At 41.7% G+C, this 13,359-nt stretch overlaps 1 protein-coding gene across 1 annotated transcript; it reads right to left on the bottom strand.

Moving 5' to 3' along the window:
• Nucleotides 1–557: 557 nt before the first annotated feature.
• LOC109874478 (sodium/potassium-transporting ATPase subunit beta-3-like) lies at nt 558–9,657 on the bottom strand. Its single transcript, XM_031809741.1, has 7 exons — nt 9,360–9,657; nt 7,110–7,238; nt 6,377–6,475; nt 5,153–5,346; nt 4,511–4,561; nt 3,081–3,167; nt 558–2,760 (listed from the first exon to the last, which is right to left on the bottom strand). The coding sequence occupies exons 1-7, from the start codon at nt 9,475–9,477 to the stop codon at nt 2,593–2,595; spliced, it is 846 nt and encodes a 281-aa protein (XP_031665601.1). The 5' UTR covers nt 9,478–9,657; the 3' UTR covers nt 558–2,592.
• Between the last annotated feature and the right edge of the window lie 3,702 nt (nt 9,658–13,359).

Here is a 13,359-nt window from a genome sequence, read left to right as displayed (position 1 = left end):
CCGTTAAGCGAGTGACAAAGGTAGAAGAAGCTACTAGAGCTAAAAGCAGAGAGATGATCTTTTAAGGAGCGTAGGTCGACTCAGGTATTGACAGCTATTGATGGTGAAGGACAGTGCCTCAAACTCAACATTGTATCGCCATTGCCTGTCACAGGGATTTTCCTGATTCATTAGAAAGTCAAGCTTTTCTGATCATGACATTATCCTCCAAGATTGAAATGTACTTATCCCCAAACCAATATCCTATTTTTCCTGATGGTCTATGTTGTAGTCACATTCCTGCATCAGCCTTTGAAAATAGGCCTACTATACAAGTAGTGTAATACCTTGGCTAAACATGTAGCCAATAAAGCTAGCAAGTGCTGGTTTATGTGTAAGGTTCTGAACATATTAGTTTGCTCCAATATCCTTACAAACAGTGTCACGATGACTGGAATCAATAGCAAACAAGAAACATTATACTTCTCTCGGCAAGCAAGCCCCTTCAATTAATGTATTCCTCTATATCACAGTTTGTTTAAGGTAAATGACTTATGGTAATCAAAGTAATTATCTAATTGCCAACCAAGCTCCTTTAATTGAAGTTGATGCATACAATCTACTACTCATGAAAATGGGTGATTAAACACAATTATCGCATGAGAGCAAACCATTGGGTTACTACTCTGCTAAATATCACCACTGGGTAGCACCATCGCAAGATTCCTTCCAGCAAGCAAGGAAGGAATCTTCAGTCGACCGATTTCTGTCTTAATGCTGCTGCCCTCTTGTGGTAAAAGTAGAATATCACATGTTACATGCACCTGGACAATCAATAAATAACCACACTTAAGAGGACCACAGGTTTGATTTTTTTCCCCCTCCCAAATCACCTTTTAATCCATAATTGTTGCACAGGTCTTAAGGCATCCTGCATATGAAGTTGTTCTTTCAAGATGTAGGTTCCATTTCAGACTGTATAAACATAGCTTTGAATATGATCATATCCTGTAAATATTTCTTTAAATTATTTCTTTACAGTGCTCAGACATTGTGTTCTGTGACAGAAAAAAAATACAGTGTGAATCCATTAAATATATACATTGAGAAAGACAGACACAGACGGTAGAGAGTAGGAGAGAGAATATATAGACAAACAGACAAGCATTCAGACCCAAAGATAGGTACATATACATACAAGGATATACAGTACATAGATACAATGGATTGCATTTACACAGCGCTTTCTCACAGGTCTCCAAGCGCTTTACATTGTGTTGGGGTGGTGTGTGCGTGCGTAAGTGATGTGGTGTGTGTGTATGTGTGGTAGGATAACTCCTCTCATCCTCCATCAATGTATAGCACCCACCTGGGCGTTGCACAGCAGCCATTTTGCATCCGAACGCTCACCAAACAATGGCTATTACAGTGGCGAGGTATAGGGGTAAAGTAAACAGACACATAGACATGCAGCCGGGACAGACAGACGGCACAAGACTGGGTTGTGTTCAGACCACACCACACATACTTATCTACAGTTCCCTATTATAATATGACAAAGTTCAAAATGTGGTCCCAAGAGGAAAAGGGTTCTCAAAGACATTTAATTGTTGAGGTCATCTCGGTTTGACAGTGTTTAACTGTCTTTGACCTTATGATTTAGTTGTCCCTATGTGATTTTGAGGAATAATTGTTGGTGAGAGGGTCAACTGTAAACATGATTGTATTGGCAGTGGATGAATGAAAGTGAAATACAGATTGAGGCTCCTGACTGTTGATCCAACCCATGGCACTAAGCAAGGATCTAGGTTCAGTTTACCACATTTAATCTCCAATCTAAACCATTTGGGAATAGAAAATAAGCTCCTAGATCAACACTAGAGCACTGGGTCATACAACAAAAGCCGACTAATAGAAGGGAATGATGGCCGTTAGGTTGGTAAATCGTCAAAGACTCCTGCTAGAATGAGATAATGAAGGATAGGAAAAAGATGATGCCATATTATAGTAAACATAGAAGCAAACAAGGGAACTAGATGTTCCATTGAATTTGGCAGGATTACCGTTTTTTCCAGGAGATACAGTAGTTAAAAATGGATGACATCACTGCCCTATCCTTCTTTGATCCAATCCCAAACCGATCTCTCACCCCATACCACTAGGCACTATTCTAGGCCCATTTTGGGTGTGATGTACTGTAGATCTAAAAGGAATGTGGTATCCTCTATTATATGATAATTGCTCCATCTAGCACTCTTGCTATGCTTACACATATCCAACACTATCAGAAATACAAGATCGGGTCAACAAGAACCTAAAAATAAGTTATTCAAATCCAGGTTTCGGGGTTCACAGCACTGCTGTTTTTTAAGCTTTCCCTATCACAGCTAACCAGAGACTAACCTGTAACACCAGATGAGTAGGCTATCTGGCCAATCAATGAACTACCGAGGCAGTATGAATAATACCAGATTTGAATGTCCCTCGCCTAGGATATGGAGCAACGGTGGAGAGATTGGTTTGGAATTAGGCCCATTTTTATTCTAATAGGAATCGTCCGGGGAAGGTCAGAACCACATTTCTCCACACTATCCTCCTTCTCGCTACTACTCCCTACTCTTTGACTGTGATTCGGAAGGTGACACGGCCCAGGAACTTGTCTCGATCGTCGTTGTTGCGCAAGTCAGATCCTTCGATCCGGCATTCGATGGTCAGCTCTGTGTTGTAGTCGTCCTTGTTCAGCAACAGCTTAACCGCAACCAGGGGCTGCACATACCTCTCCTACAGACAGAGAATGGGGGGGGGGGGGGGGGGGGGGGGGGGGGGGGGGTAGAGAGGTGGGGAGGGAGAGAGAGATAAAGAGAGGTGGAAGGAAGGACCAAAAAGAGGGAGGGTGAGACACACAGTAAGAGTGCCACAGGGTGGTAAAGAAAAGAGGGGCAAAGGAGTGGAAGGGAAAAAATTATAATTGACCAACAAAGACTGTTGTTGCTCATCCAACGGTCTTTCAAATTCTTGCATCATTGTATAATAATGCTTTCCGATATAGCACCAACCAGTACGACAAGACAAAAATGGATACACCTTTCACCCAAACTTACATGAAGCTTATTGCCGTAGTAAGGGAAATACATTTTATCGAACCGCCCCTCACTAGGGAAGTACTGCATCTGTATGGGGGTGTCCCTCTGAAGAGGCAAAGGAGGAAGAGAAAGAATAATAGTCAACACAGAAAAATGATAGAAGAGCAAGAGTATGTATATCCTATCCCATGTCTACTGTTGGGACTTCATATAGATCTGAAAGGGTTGGATAGAACAGCTCAATGAACCATAGGTCCATTCAATGGTCTTCCAAATTCTTGCATCAGTAGATAAAATGCAGCGGTGAAAGTAGATTTATTTATTCCCGGTATGGGACCTCCTATGTAGCGCATGCACACATTTTTTTAATGAGCCTAATAGTACAGACATGTCATTTAACTGTCAAAATGTATTTACCTTTTAATGGGGCAAGTGGGCTACATGTTCGTCCACTTGCCTAAAAAAATCCAGCATCTATTAAAACACTGAAACGGGTAGGCTAATCACGTTCAACAATTGTCATTACATTAGGCACACTTGAAGCCAGAATTGATTGATGCGCCAAACTGCTGTCTGTGCGCATCTCGGTCCTGGCCAGTCATCTCTGCTTTCGCAAAATGTTAGTGTTCATGTCGAACCACAGGACATTTTGGAGTGTGGCTGACAAGTGGTAATGATAAATTATTGTGTAATAACCTACAGTTTTCGTGTCATCTTTGTATTCATTATTGTGATAGGCTCGTATTTAACCAGTATCCCGTACCTGCACTATTTAATTTGCCCGGCTTACTTTCTCCTCCGGTTAATATCCCTCTATGTTGTGTGTCAATTTTGCCCTATTGCGCACACCTATCAAATATTTTTCAGATCTACACAAGTTCATATGAGTATGTAAGAATAATATATTATCTAAGATTTTGATATATTCCGAAAGCTGCGTTCACTGTAATGTAAAACCATTCGCTTTTACATTAAGCAATGCCTACTCTTTCTGGGCTCCATGAGAGGTCAGAGTCAATGGCCAGTTCGTATAATAACACTGGTAGGTTCTAAAAGGTTCCTATTATAATGTTGGTATGCTGCATCAAACAGGACCACAAGAAGCAAAAGCAACTCGAAAATCAAGCAGATAACAAAATAGAGCACTTAAAAAGGGGGGGGGGACAACAAAACAACCCTGTAGTAAGTTGCTAGTACAATGCAAGTTATTTCCACGAGGTAGTAACTTGCATACTGTATAAACATATACACTTCCACATCGCTAAGCTTACCCTAAACCTTCAACTGGAACAATGAGGGGAAAAAAATCAAACCAAATCAGGAAAAAAAGAAGACACAAATATCAACATAAACAATAAATAACAAAAATGATTTAAAGGTAACCAGAGTATATGACTATCTTCAAACACAGACAAAAACACACATACTGAGATCATGATGACGTTTACCTTTGCTGTGCAGTTGACATAGGGATCTCCACGTGGCTTCAGCCCAATGATCTGTGATTGGAACACCAATTAACCAATCAACGAATCGGAGAGCCAGTCACACAATCGGCTGATTTAAATCATTACCATCAATGTGGTCTACTCTGAGCAATCCAATGGGATAGAAACATATATAAGGAGAGGGTGAAAAGGACAGCAAAAGTAATAATAGAGAATGGTACTGTAACAAAGAGAAGCAAATGGAAATAACTAGATTGAGGAGGAGAGAAATCCACTATTGGCTAATGTCGTCTACTGATACATGCAAGGGTCTTGTGAAAGTGTTTTTGAATTGGGACTGGTGAACTACACAGCACTGCCCTGGATTTAATTGGGTCTGCACTTATCCAATGTGCACTTCATCAGGAGCCAAGTGTATTCAAGTCAATGACATGCATCTGGTGAGTATTGGCTTCATCCCAATTATCTACCATTTTCCCAAAATGTGCACTTCCCTGTCATGGATTGAAAAATGGTGGAAGCCAATGCTTAAACCAATCCAATGTTTTTAGATGACAGGGAGTGTGCGAGTACACACTTTGGAAAGAAAGAGAATTGGGACACAAATATGTATCCAAAGAGAAGAGGGAAAGGAGGAGGTACCCTATTCATTTTGAGGAGGACACAGGGTCTCCCCTCGGTGTAACCGAACGTGGAGTCGGACAGGCCGGAGCAGAGGCTCAGATCGCTCCTCTTGAACTGACAAACCTTCCTCTGCTCGCCCACCTCGCCCTCCTGCTCAAAGTAGCCCCCCGCCGCGCACGCCACATTCCTCTCCTGCTCTGTGTCATTGTAATCTGAGAAAAAAACGATAATGACAGACTTGTATGACTTTATTATTGGTCTATTGGTCTCGTGTTGCCATACCTCCAAAATCACATCAATGTCACACCTCCCTTGGAGGTCTGGTGAATTTTGAATGATCGGGCAAGATTTTTATTGGATGTTACATTTCAATAACCTGAAAAAGGGATGTTTCTTTTTTGCTGAGTTTATGAACTAATTTACCGTCTGGTGATGTCCACTCCATTCCGCTAAAACAGTCATTTCAGGCAGTCTTTTCAAACAGATCTTACACAAAAAGGGCATTATATCATCATCAATTTCACAGTATCATTCCAACCTCATAGTGTGGAAATATTCAGGAGCTTGTTGTGCGGGATGGGCAATTGAATGCAAGCGTAACAAAAAAAAGTTCATTGTGAAAACATTTAGAGCCTGTGTCTATCTATGGGCAACAGCTGCTTTTACACAACGGTTTGACTATTTTAATGTTTAATAATGTTTCTTTTGAAAAAAATATTTAAAAAGGAATAGTTTCACCATATTAAAATGTGAGGTCAGGTCACGTAACAGGGAAGACTGTTGTTTTTGTCCTTGAAATTAATCCCTAATCACAAGAAATTACTTTGTCAAAGCAACAAAATAATTAAGGCTTTACAATGATGGTGAAAAGTTGAAGAAATGTTGGGGTTAAGTGGGTTAAAATCTTCCTAGAGGATGTCAAAATGCTCCATTTGGGCACTTTATCGTCTTTATTCATATTATTGAATTGATTAAGTTTATTACGTTTTCAAAATGTGTGCACAAGTTCTACTTAAAATGTCAAAGGGGCTCAAAAGGCACAAATTTTTTGGAACGACCCATAACGCAACATTATATTTCATAGACATGCCAATAAAGCATGATTGAAAAGTACAAAGAGAGAAATAAAGAGAGAAGAGAGAGAGAGAGAGAGAGAGAGAGAGAGAGAGAAAAAGAAGGCAAGTTAGAGAGAGACAGAAAAGGGCACAGATTTGGCAAGGAGACAACAAAAACCATACTCACGTTGCAGGAAAGACTCTAAGGTCTGGACATACTGTGCAAACTGGAGAGGTTGAGATCTGTTAAACAGCATGTCCAATTGCTTGGGCCGGATGACCAACCCTAAGAAAAAGAGAGTAGAGTATGAGATCACGACTACCTTCATCAAAAATACCTGGTAAAACATAGTTAAATCTACTGACAAATAAATCAGGGTCAACAATGTTATGTAGTAAACCCAGAAACAAACAGTAACAGTTAATTTAAAGGATACCTACATTAGGGCTTCATAACACATTCAAAACCCATACATGACACATTCATAACCCATACATAACACTTTCATAACCCATACATAACACATTCATCCTTATATAGGTACCCTTTTAAATCAAGTATTGCCAAACAGACAGTATATAAAGAGTTTGGCCATTACTATTAGAGTTCAAACCAGAAATCTCATCATTCAACAGTGGCTGTATAGTGCTGGGCAATATTGACCAATCGTAGTCCACAGGATTCTCAGGATTGAAAAATGCTAACTACCTGTCCTAACCGACAAAGCGTGTGCTCAAAATCAACAAAATACAACAATTCTTGGATATTTCAGTTCCGTTTTCCCTCAGAATGACCTTGTACACAAATAAAATCCCAATAATAAATAATTTGCCGATCTGACCCAATTGACTGATTGGTTGATTTATTCAGTTGGTTGGTTGATTGATTGAATAAATCATCTCCCTGTGGTGCTACTCACCTGGGTGTGGCACCCGGTCGCGGTACTTTGGCACATAGTCGTCCAGTGTCAGCAGCATGACCCAAATGGTGAGGACGAACATCCCAGCCAGGAACGCATAGAACACCAGGTAGAACAGGAGAATGAGGCCTGTAGAGAGAAAGCGAGAGATCAATCGAGAGAGATTGATCGAGAGTGAGAGAGAGATTAGCACGATTCCAGACTATGTTAGCCCTCCGAGCTAAAAGCTAGGTCTACACACCTGATCAGACGAGGGTCGTTTGGTGAACTGCCTCTATCATAGTAGCATATCAATGTGTATTTAGATAATTCATCCATGTAAATGTAGGCGTTTCAATAAGGACAGCTTTCCATGTAAATAACTGGATAAGTAGGAAAGGAGAGATGAGGACCAATTTCCAGCCTCAACTTTTTGTTGAGCAAAGGTATGCATTTTGTTATCTTATGATGATAGGCAGAATGATCAAAGATGACAGAAGAGCCTAGCATTTTGACTGAGAGGTCCATGTCTGAAGCCTCATCAAATGACAGGGCTGCCCATGGGTGCTAGGTGCTGGGCATTGGGCAACCCATAAGCTTTAGAAATATACACTGACTATACAAAACATCTTCCCATGACATAGATAGACCAGGTGAATCCAGGGGAAAACTATGATTCCTTTTTGATGTCACCTGTTAAATCCACTTCAATCTGTGTAGATGAGGGGGAGGAGACAGGTTAAGGAAGGATTTTTAAGCCTTGAGACAATTGAGACATGGATTGTGTATTGTGTGCCATTCAGAGGGTGATGGGCAAGACAAAAGATGTCGTGCCTTTGAACAGGGTATAGTAGTCCTAATACTTGGTATACTCAGTGTATTTCGATCTAGCCCATCCCCAAGAATTGGTACATAATTCAAATCCTGCATAACTGCATGTTAATGCATATTAATGTCTATTGTAGAGACCATATTATGTTACAATGGATGTAAGCAATTCATATGAATCCATTGAACGACATGGGCTATAACATAAGAACTGGGTCTACCATGCAAACAGACAATCAGGTTGTTCACCACACACTACAGGCCTACAGCCTACACATCTCATATAGCCAGCAGAGAATGGAGGATTCCAAAATATTTGCCTGCCCTGTCCTACCTCCCCCTCCCTCCACTCTCCTCCAACACATTCCCATCATGCACCTGCATCTTGATCAAGGGGGAAACCCATTTGACCTTGACAAGCATGCTAATGTGGGAAGCCATGCAGCCATAGAGGGAGGAGATGTTGGGACAGAGTGAGAGAGGAGAGGAGCATCCCACTGCGCAGCACCACACAGGGTCTTAATGCTAGCTGCTAGTTCGCATAGATTTAGCTGAGCTTGCTCACCATCTTCAAAGTAACCATAGATTACTGCTATAAATTGATGATATATATTCCATAAATGTGAATACTTTCATATTATCTGTGTGTGTCAGTGGTGTATCTCACTAGTAACACCAGTGAAGGTTTTAACATCAAGGTCTTCACATAATCATGCTAGCTGGTTGTTAGCCATAAATTGGTCTGTTCCAGAGGATTCACATGCACATACACGTGCACACACACAAGCACACACTGCAGATTTTTTTTTTGTTGCATTCTAATGATGTAGTACGATACACTACAGGGCAGATATTGATGATTTCTGATCAAATTGTTGTGAAAAGGGCACATTCATTTAATGTATGATCTAATCTGAATGAATATAATTTGCATATAGTTTATAATTCCAATTTGGGGGGTTACTGAAGAATGCCTAGACAAGGTATAGCTCACCTTATATATCATAAACCGTGTATTTGATTTGTAGACTATATGTCTATTTGTGGTCTCACTGATTTTGGTTTCTAATTATTATGCTTAAAGGTGGGCTAGTCTCATTCATCTGTCTTGAGCTAATCAGTGCTGAAATGTACAAAGTGTCACACACACGCACCATGCACACACGTATGCGCGCGCACACACACATCATGAGGCTGACAATATGATGCTTCAAAACCAACGAGACAGAAATAGATTCATTGTCACACTATCAGGCCACCACTGCCTCGCAATGATAGAGACTATGAATGAATGGGTGGATATAATATAATATTACTATCCGGTATTAGGCTGTGACAATATACACATCCAAATCGAATAGCTTGCAATTATATTAATACAAATAAAATAAAAATGGTTTTCGACAGTGGGCTATGCCCCAGCCCCGGTCCAGGTTTTCTTACCCCAGCTCTTCGCTGTGCGCCCACAAAACTCTCCAGTCCTTGGGTTGAAGATAGAATCTTTCCAGCTTCCAGCATTCTCATCCTCTTTCGCCGCCGGTTTGTCTTCATTACTTGCCATTGTGGAAATTTGGGGATGCCTTTTTCTTTACAAATACGAGGAACACCGGGCAATGGTATGAGGCGAAATCAGGGATGTAGGCGGTATGTGGTTGGGTCAATTGTTGGAATGGAATGGGCGGCACAGTGAAGCAATGATGCTCTTGTTGATTTTTTTTAGTTGAAAAATCTGTGACGTTTTCTGCCACTAGCGGAAGCCTCGCTCCGCTACTCAAAGCGCTGCGGCTACAGTAAAATATTCATGATAAAAGAGCGGCTTGGACAGAGTAGCCTAGATAGCCAAGACACTAAACGAAAACGCTATAATAACACTGGATTTATCCATTTATCATGACCTGAGAAATTGTGAGAATATGGGGTACCGAACAAATAAGATGCAAACTGGAAATATCTAGAGATTATGGTGTTGACAATGATAGGCCTATGCTTTCCATACAATAATAGGCTAATCATGAATTCCGACTGTGGTAGCCTAGCACAGCTAACATTGGAGCCTATTCAGTCAGACTACATGGGAAAAATATGTGTGAGTTGTGCTGACAATGAGCATCAACCTGCTCTCTGGTGTGTGTGTGTGTGTGTGTGTGTGTGTGTGTGTGTGTGTGTGTCTGGCAACCATAAGGTGTTTGTTTTCTGTACCCCGATATCGCAGTGAGAGACAACACATTATTTCCAGTGTTATTTAATCAAAGTTACCCACTTATTTCAAATTCAGAAAGATTCATGCTGAATTTGCAATTAAAATAAAATAATCCTGAAGTGTCACAACCCCCCCCCCCCCCCCGCGCGCACACACACACACACTGACTATTCATTCAACTTTATTGAATTTACTTTATTGAACTGACACACACACACACATTGAGTATTCATTCAACTTTATTTGCTTTGCGAACCTAGAGTTTTGTACTTACTTGAAAAAAATCATGACATTATTCATTATATTGTGTTGTTGTAGCCTAGGAAGGATACATTCCTTGTCCCTAAAAACGGAATCAATAGGGTAGCTAGCTTTTCGAGTAGTGTGCACGGGTTCTGGGAGCGCAAACTCGGGAGCTCACAGTAGGCTACCTATGATTTCGTTAGACTATCTGATCACATTTGTTTCTTTCGCTGTGTAAATTGACTGGATATATTCACTGCGGTAATAATCCCAAAATTGAGTTTAGGAATTATAGGGTAATATGCGTACGCTTCTAACTATATCTTGAGCTTGTCCTCGTTGTTCTGTTGCACAATTATGCACCTGGCCTTTCTGCTGCCTCGGCTATTCCTAATCAATCTCGTGTAGTCCCAGAAAAAGCCAAACTACAAAAGCTTTTAGGACACTTATTTCAACTTATTTTCTTTACTAATAGCCTATTAGGTGAGACAGCACGATTGATCTTGCTTGCTGAAAGTAAAATAGACCACAGCATAAAGAACGGGTGGGGAGTTGGAAAGGAGAAACCCATATGTTCCTATAGTAGACCTATCTTAACACCAATAGGCTACATCCTGACTAAATACACCATATGAGTGGCCTGCTAATGTACCTTTCTGGACCTTCTAAACTGTAGAGAATAGACCCAAACTTATCCAGATGGTTGCAAAATCAAGACTAAGCTGTATGCAGTTATTTCGGGCATGAAACAAAACAGGAAGTTCTAGCAGTTAATCAAACTAGCCTACATCACTGCAGTTTACAGCGTAGTAGACAGTAAGTGTGTATTCACTTGATAACAATAATATATTTCTCATTGCACTGGTGTTGTAGCCCAGGGAGAATAATTGTATTGTCTAAAAACGTAGCCCTAGGCCTTTGAAATAGTGGAGTGTTGCATGTGTGGGGACAACAGAGCACGGCATGGAGGAACAGACTGATCTGCCATTTCATAATCTGTTAAACGTTTTTTTTTTTAATTGCACTTTGTCAGGTAAATATTTCAAATCAAATCAAATCAAATTTATTTGTCACATACACATGGTTAGCAGATGTTAATGCGAGTGTAGCGAAATGCTTGTGCTTCTAGTTCCGACAATGCAGTAATAACGAACAAGTAATCTAACTAACAATTCCAAAAAAAACTACTGTCTTATACACAGTGTAAGGGGATAAAGAATATGTACATAAGGATATATGAATGAGTGATGGTACAGAGCAGCATAGGCAAGATACAGTAGATGATATCGAGTACAGTATATACATATGAGATGAGTATGTAAACCAAGTGGCATAGTTAAAGTGGCTAGTGATACATGTATTACATAAGGATGCAGTCGATGATATAGAGTACAGTATCTACGTATGCATATGAGATGAATAATGTAGGGTAAGTAACATTATATAAGGTAGCATTGTTTAAAGTGGCTAGTGATATATTTACATCATTTCCCATCAATTCCCATGATTAAAGTGGCTGGAGTAGAGTCAGTGGCATTGACAGTGTGTTGGCAGTAGCCACTCAATGTTAGTGGTGGCTGTTTAACAGTCTGATGGCCTTGAGATAGAAGCTGTTTTTCAGTCTCTCGGTCCCAGCTTTGATGCACCTGTACTGACCTCGCCTTCTGGATGACAGCGGGGTGAACAGGCAGTGGCTCGGGTGGTTGATGTCCTTGATGATCTTTATGGCCTTCCTGTAGCATCGGGTGGTGTAGGTGTCCTGGAGGGCAGGTAGTTTGCCCCCGGTGATGCGTTGTGCAGACCTCACTACCCTCTGGAGAGCCTTACGGTTGAGGGCGGTGCAGTTGCCATACCAGGCGGTGATACAGCCCGCCAGGATGCTCTCGATTGTGCATCTGTAGAAGTTTGTGAGTGCTTTTGGTGACAAGCCGAATTTCTTCAGCCTCCTGAGGTTGAAGAGGCGCTGCTGCGCCTTCTTCACGATGCTGTCTGTGTGAGTGGACCAATTCAGTTTGTCTGTGATGTGTATGCCGAGGAACTTAAAACTTGCTACCCTCTCCACTACTGTTCCATCGATGTGGATGGGGGGGTGTTCCCTCTGCTGTTTCCTGAAGTCCACAATCATCTCCTTAGTTTTGTTGACGTTGAGTGTGAGGTTATTTTCCTGACACCACACTCCGAGGGCCCTCACCTCCTCCCTGTAGGCCGTCTCGTCGTTGTTGGTAATCAAGCCTACCACTGTTGTGTCGTCCGCAAACTTGATGATTGAGTTGGAGGCGTGCGTGGCCACGCAGTCGTGGGTGAACAGGGAGTACAGGAGAGGGCTCAGAACGCACCCTTGTGGGGCCCCAGTGTTGAGGATCAGCGGGGAGGAGATGTTGTTGCCTACCCTCACCACCTGGGGGCAGCCCGTCAGGAAGTCCAGTACCCAGTTGCACAGGGCGGGGTCGAGACCCAGGGTCTCGATCAACTATAGCCCTAATATCTAGCTAATAAACTCAGGGAAAAAAGAAACGTCATGTCACTGTCAACTGCGTTTATTTTCAGGGAACTTAACATGTGTAAATATTTGTATGAACATAACAAGATTCAACAACTGAGACATAAAGTTCCTGGACATTTCTGGGAGGAATGGTCCTGGCCGGTATGGCTGGTGGCATTGTCATGCTGGAGGGCCATGTCAGGATGAGCCTGCAGGAAGGGTACCACATGAGGGAGGAGGATGTCTTCCCTGTAACGCACAGCGTTGAGATTGCCTGCAATGACAACAACCTCAGTCCGATGATGCTGTGACGCACCGCCCCAGACCATGATGGACCCTCCACCTCCAAATCGATCCTGCTCTAGAGTACAGGCCTCGGTGTAACGCTCATTCCTTCAACGATAAACGTTAATCCGACCATCACCCCTGGTGAGACAAAACTGCGACTTGTCAGTGAAGAGCACTTTTTGCCAGTCCTGTCTGGTCCAGCGACGATGGGTTTGTGCCCATAGGCAACA

Source organism: Oncorhynchus kisutch, linkage group LG30, assembly GCF_002021735.2.
Source record: "Oncorhynchus kisutch isolate 150728-3 linkage group LG30, Okis_V2, whole genome shotgun sequence".
NCBI classification, from domain to species: Eukaryota; Metazoa; Chordata; class Actinopteri; order Salmoniformes; family Salmonidae; genus Oncorhynchus; species Oncorhynchus kisutch.
The sequence above is the reverse complement of the archived record's forward strand: the minus strand, read 5'-3'. Positions and strand labels throughout refer to the sequence as shown.

Bases quoted from the DNA above. Each gene is read 5' to 3' on its own strand.
- LOC109874478 (XM_031809741.1), bottom strand. From the start codon at position 9,477: ATGGCAAGTAATGAAGACAAACCGGCGGCGAAAGAGGATGAGAATGCT. The intron at 5,347-6,376 runs GTGAGTATGGTT...TTTTTTTCTCAG, and splicing joins CTTAGAGTCTTTCCTGCAAC to ATTACAATGACACAGAGCAG. The intron at 3,168-4,510 runs GTAAACGTCATC...TTGCCTCTTCAG, and splicing joins ATGTCAACTGCACAGCAAAG to AGGGACACCCCCATACAGAT.